General features: G+C 47.3%; 1 protein-coding gene across 2 annotated transcripts in view; it reads left to right on the top strand.

The window, feature by feature from the left end:
- The window catches only part of POLD3 (DNA polymerase delta 3, accessory subunit), a 23,583-nt gene extending 18,434 nt beyond the window's left edge, over window positions 1–5,149 (top strand). Inside the window, exons 10-12 of one of the 2 annotated variants that reach the window (XM_057387741.1) lie at window positions 1,203–1,297; window positions 1,370–1,451; window positions 4,133–5,149. In XM_057387741.1, coding sequence (XP_057243724.1) covers window positions 1,203–1,297; window positions 1,370–1,451; window positions 4,133–4,338 — 383 coding nt within the window. In that variant the 3' untranslated portion in view covers window positions 4,339–5,149. Of the gene's footprint in view, window positions 1–1,199; window positions 1,298–1,369; window positions 1,452–4,132 lie in introns of both variants that reach the window. The other variant, XM_057387740.1, reaches the window with a different exon arrangement.
- The last annotated feature ends 259 nt before the right edge of the window (window positions 5,150–5,408 follow it).

Here is a 5,408-nt window from a genome sequence, read left to right as displayed (position 1 = left end):
CAGCCCCAGTGGCACAGGGTAAAAGCCCGAGTCATGCTACCCCTGTGCCTGCACTCCCTGCCTCGCTCACTGAAGTAGCTGGAGGCCAAGTCTTTGTTTGAAGAAGGTGATTTATTATGGCCCTTGGCAGCCCAGCGCTCTCTCAGAGCCCTCCTCACCCTGCCAGGGTCAGCTGGCACCGTGCCCAGAGAGCCTGGCTGATCCCTGGGGACAGCTCCACAYCCCAGGCCGTGCTCTGGCGGGATCAGGGCGCTGCTCTGCCTGCCACATCCTCGTGGAGCAATAGGGCAGAGGAGGAGTTTGCTCCCCACGTTSCCAGGATTGCGTGGCAGCGTTCCTCACTCGGATCTCCTGGAGCTTTGTGCCCCTGCCAGCCCCACGGGAGGTGACCCTGCCTCGCTGGTTGCTCCAAAGCCCTGCTCTGTCACTGACGTGGCTGGTGGAGGCTGCAGAGCTCACTGTGCTCCCTGCAAATGTGTGAAGGTGTCCTTGACTGCTTCAATCAGTTTKGGCATTGAATGGATTCCAGTGCCCTTCAACCCAGGGGAGAGCAAGGAGATGAAAAAATGAAAGAATCAGCTTCGTTTTTTGTAGTGGTTTGGCTTTTTGTGGGGTTTTTAAAATTTGGGGTTTTTTCAAATAAAAGCTTGAGATGTCCCTAAACAGTCTTTTAGGATGTGTGATAGTGTACTGCACTTAATTCTCGGGTTAATCTAGTAGCATGGACTTTTTGAAATGTGTAGCACCACCAGTGAAGCAACAACTGTTTTACCACACTCCATCTCTTTTAATTTCTAAACAAATTATGGTCATTCTTTCTAACAAGTCAGTGAAATGTATAGCTAAAACATGCCAGTTTTTGTGCCTGTTTTTACAGTTTCTCTTTTAATTTCTAAACAAATTATGGTCATTCTTTCTAACAAGTCAGTGAAATGTATAGCTAAAACATGCCGGTTTCTGTGCCTGTTTTTACAGTTTCTCTTTTAATTTCTAAACAAATTAGGCCATTCTTTCTAACAAGTGAGTGAAATGTATAGCTAAAACATGCCGGTTTCTGTGCCTGTTTTTACAGTTTCCCCTGGTGGAATTGATTTTTTTGGCTTACCAAAAATCCCAAGCACACTAGTCCCATCCTATACCACTCTCTTTCCTTTGGGGCTGCATTAGACCCATGTACTATCAAGGTGTTCCTCTCTTAGCAGACATGGCACCATCTCCCACGCCTGAGGAACAGAGAGCTCCATCTCCAGCAGCTGTGCCTGCTCTGAAATCTGAACTGGAGCCTGCACCCACAGAGGTGAGAGCAGATCAGAGTGACTGCCTGCCAGAAATGAGCTCTTGTTTCTCACAATGCCAACATGTCCYCCAGGTTTCAGCTGGAGGGAGGAGGAGGAAGCGGAAGCGTGTGCTGAAATCCAAGATGTTCATTGATGAAGAAGAAGGCTGCATGGGTAAGACTGTGCCCTACACTCACTGCAGCACACTTTATTGATCATTTGATCAGGCCAGCCTCTCCCAGGCTTAGAAAGAGGTTCACAAAATCATTTCATTATCCCCCTTGGAACTCCTCCTGGGCTGAGGTGACTGTCTCTCTGGTGAAGCCTGGGTAGGGAGTCACAGCTGTAGCTGAATCCTTACCCTTTTTTGATTATTCACAGATTTTCCTTCAGTTCTTTTCCCTTTCTTCCCGCCAGCATGAGCACCACCTTCATTTACTCTCCAAAGCTGCAGCCTTTTAAAGATGGTACAGAAAGAGGTTCAGGGTTTGGGATCATTCTGGCTGAGATAACTTTGTTGGTATTTTTTTCCTTTGGGACTAAATCCAGACCTGTGCAGCAGAACTTGATTATATGTTAAAGAAACTTTCAGTATCCAGGTGAACAAGGACTTAGTTGGGGCTGAAATACTTCAGAAGGTTTCTGTTTCTGATAAGGGTGGCTCTGCTTTCAGAAGGGAAGAGTCCCTGTGGAATCCATGAGAGCCAGAGGCTTTGGATTCCATCCTGAKGGGCTCTGCTTCCTCCTGTGACCTGGAGAAAGCTGTAACACCACTCATTTGTTTCCTCTGTGTGCTGCCATTGAAGCAGAGCTGCAAACATTAATATGTCAGTTTGGGGTTTGGTGTGGGTTTGGGTTTTGTGCAGAACTTACTGTCTGCTTATTGGCAAATTTCTCTCCTGCCTCTGTTTCCCAACCATTCCATGCACAGGCCTAATAATTCAAAGGCTAAACAACTTGCAAATCTCCAAAGTTAATGTAAATTTTAGTTATTCCTTGAAATACATGGAGTTTTTCTCCTCTCCCTGCTATCTTTTATTATTTTAAACCAAGGCTAGGTTTTAAGAGACATTAAATCCTAATATTAGACTGAGGCTATACTTTATATTTCTCCACAATTTTAAGTGATGRTTTTCACAATAGCTGCAATAGCAAGGAATTGGTGTCAAAAAGCAAAAGTAATTTAGGGATTAGCCCTGAGGGAAATTGAGCAATTAAAGTGTGTGTGGAGTTAAGCACAAGACAATTCCCATGCATCAAGAGGAGTCCATGGATTGAGTGCCTGCTCTTAGTCTCTGGTGAAGGGGAATTACTGAGTTYAGGCACTTCCTGAAGCTTGAAAGGACACAGGTGGGTTTGGAGATGGGGATATCAGCACGTGCATTGGAGGGAAATTGGTGTTACAGCATTTCAGAGCTCCCATGGTTTGAGCCGCTGTGATTTCAGGAGTCTGGCTGTGAGTGGAGCTTCAGTAGCTGTGTCTGCATACCCAGAGCTGCTGCAAATACAGATTTTTAAAGTTCAGCTGAGACTGCAGCCAAAKCAAGCTGATCTGAGATGTGTTATTGCAACTGGAGGGGGTTAACTGTGTGCTTTGGGACTCCCCAGCCATTCCTGACAGGGCTGACAACAAGATAAAGTCCTTAAGCTCACACAGTGGTCTGTGGAAGCTGCTCCTGAGAAGCCTCTGAAGGGAGATTGCTTGGTTTGCAGTCCCTGTTTGAGGTTCTATTATTGTTGCCCAGCAGGATTTCAGAGCATTCCTCTTCCCGGTCTCTGGTTACGTAGGAAACCTTATTTAATTTGATGCATTAATACAAGTGAAAGCCAGTTTCCCAGAAGAAGGGAAGTTAAGACATCTGTTTAAAAGAATACAGTTGCTAAAGAAAAATGGCTTACTAGAAGAATCSCAGAGCACTGCTGGGAAAGCTGATATAACAACATTTGCTGGGATGTGACGGTGGCTTTCATCAGCAGAGCTGACTCCAGTTTAATTTCCGTGAGTGTTGTTTTATATCCTGGGCTTGCCTTGGCYGGACACTGACAGCAGTGAGCTGGCAATGCCTTCAGGCAGAGTCCCTGATTGCACACACCACTTTGGGCTGGCTTTTTTAAAAGCATTTCTTTAGATTTGCCCTGTTTGGCCACCTTTTGTGGACAGAAGCTGCCCCGAAGGTTTTGTGCTCCTTGAGATGAGCAAAGTCTGCTTTGCTCTTCCTTGACTGCCCAGTGAGCTGGTGAGATACAGGGGCTGTATCCAGGGGTTGTCCTGCCTGGATTTCAGGACAGTCTGATTGCTCTGCCCTTGTGAAAATGGGATCGAGTCAGAATGATGGGGTTTGGCCATAAAGTGGATGTTCCATTGTCTAGAGCCAAACTGCTGATTGCAAACTCCTTCAGATTTATCACTTTCTGATGGCTGCTTCTCAGCCTCTGCCATGTGAATTAGAGCCTCAGGATCACTGAGGTTGGAAAAGCCCTCTGAGGTCATTGACTCCAACTGTTCCACCAGCACTGGCAAGGCCACCACTGTCCCATGTCCCCAAGTGCCACATCCACACGGCTTTTAAATCCCTCCAGAGACAGGGGCTCCTCCACTGCCCTGGGCAGCTGTGCCAGGGCTGGACAGCCCTTTGGGGGAAGGAATTTYCCCTGATATCCACCCTAAACTTCCCTTAGCACAGCTTGAGGCCACTGCCTACTGCTTAACCTTTTCTGTGTCTGACACATGCTCCTTGATCCCAAAACGTTCCTTTGCAGGAGTGTGGTGGGAAGGCTGCAGTGGGGAGGTCTTTGCTATAAAGATGTCTTAACCATCATCATCTCCTCCATTGTCTTCCCTCTCTTTCCACCAGTGACTGAGAAGGTTTACGAGAGCGAATCCTGCACGGACAGCGAGGATGAATTCCCCAAGCCCAAGGCACCAGCTCCACACAAACAGCCTGTGCTGCCCATGAAGAGGGAGCCAAAGGAAGAAAGGAAGAGCCTGAAGAAAGGGGCAGCTCCWGCCAGCAGAGCCAACAAACAGGTCTCCATCATGGGCTTTTTCCAGAAGAAATGAACTGGGTCTTTCTCCYGCTCCTTTTGGCAGCCTGGGAGTGTTGCTCCCTCTTTTTGTGTGGCTCTCTGCAAGCTGCTGCTGCTTGTGGAGGCCAACATGCAACACCCCCTTAGGCAAAGTGTCCTGCTTACTGTGTAAGGAAACCCTCTGGACTGCATTTTGTATCAGAGAAAAGCTTTTATTTGTTACTGCAATAGTTTCAGTCATCTTCACCAAGCGGTGTGGGACTGCCAGATAGAAGCAACATCTAGAGGAACTCTTGGAAGGCTTTTCACATGAAATTGTATTTTTTTAATCACCTCCTTGGTGCTAAGTTAGGAGTGGAGTTGTGGCATTTTCCTCCCTTCTTTGTACACCCTCAGCTTTCCAGATTGATCCAAGCGTTCACGTTGGGTAGGATGTAATGGAGCAGGTCTTCAGGCACAGACACAAATACTGAACATCTGCTTCAGCTTTCACTCAATGAAATGTACTTAATTTTCCCCCTAAGACTGGTAAATGGTTTTTGCTCTGCCTTTCATAATCTTTTTTTGGACAAAGCAGTGCATATAAAATTCTCTTTTCTTCCTTGAACGGATCCTCTGTAACTGGCTCAGATGCCTAATTATAGACCAGGACACTGTTGGTGTTCTGTCTTTACAAAAACATCCCTGAGGCTTCCCACCCAATTGGCTGTGGGGTAACTGGGAGAAGCCTTTGCTGTTACTGGTTAAGGATGTTTAACCTGGAGGGCAGTGAGGCAGAGGGCAGGGGGATCAAGAGCACTGCTGATAACACGGAGCAGGCACTGCACAGAGCAGGCACACRCTGCYCATGGGMTTGGKGGGTTTGGGGTTTCTTTGGGGTTTCTGAAGGGTTTCTCTACAGGCCTAAACCAGACGAGTTTTTCCTCAGACATCATCATGTTCCTGCTGAAGGAAGTGTGTCATGGCACATGGTCCTGAGGAATATTGCAGAGGAATAAAGCACAGCAGTCCCATAACCCAAAGGAGCTGTTCCTCTGCGCCTCCTGCCTGGTGTCWGAGAGATTCCAGAGGGGCTGTGCCCAGCACTTCCAAAGTTCCCAAGCA

Source organism: Malurus melanocephalus, unplaced genomic scaffold (genome assembly GCF_030028575.1).
Source record: "Malurus melanocephalus ecotype Western Australia unplaced genomic scaffold, MMel_1.1 scaffold_1332, whole genome shotgun sequence".
NCBI classification, from domain to species: Eukaryota; Metazoa; Chordata; class Aves; order Passeriformes; family Maluridae; genus Malurus; species Malurus melanocephalus.
This window is presented reverse-complemented; position numbering and strand designations above follow the sequence as displayed.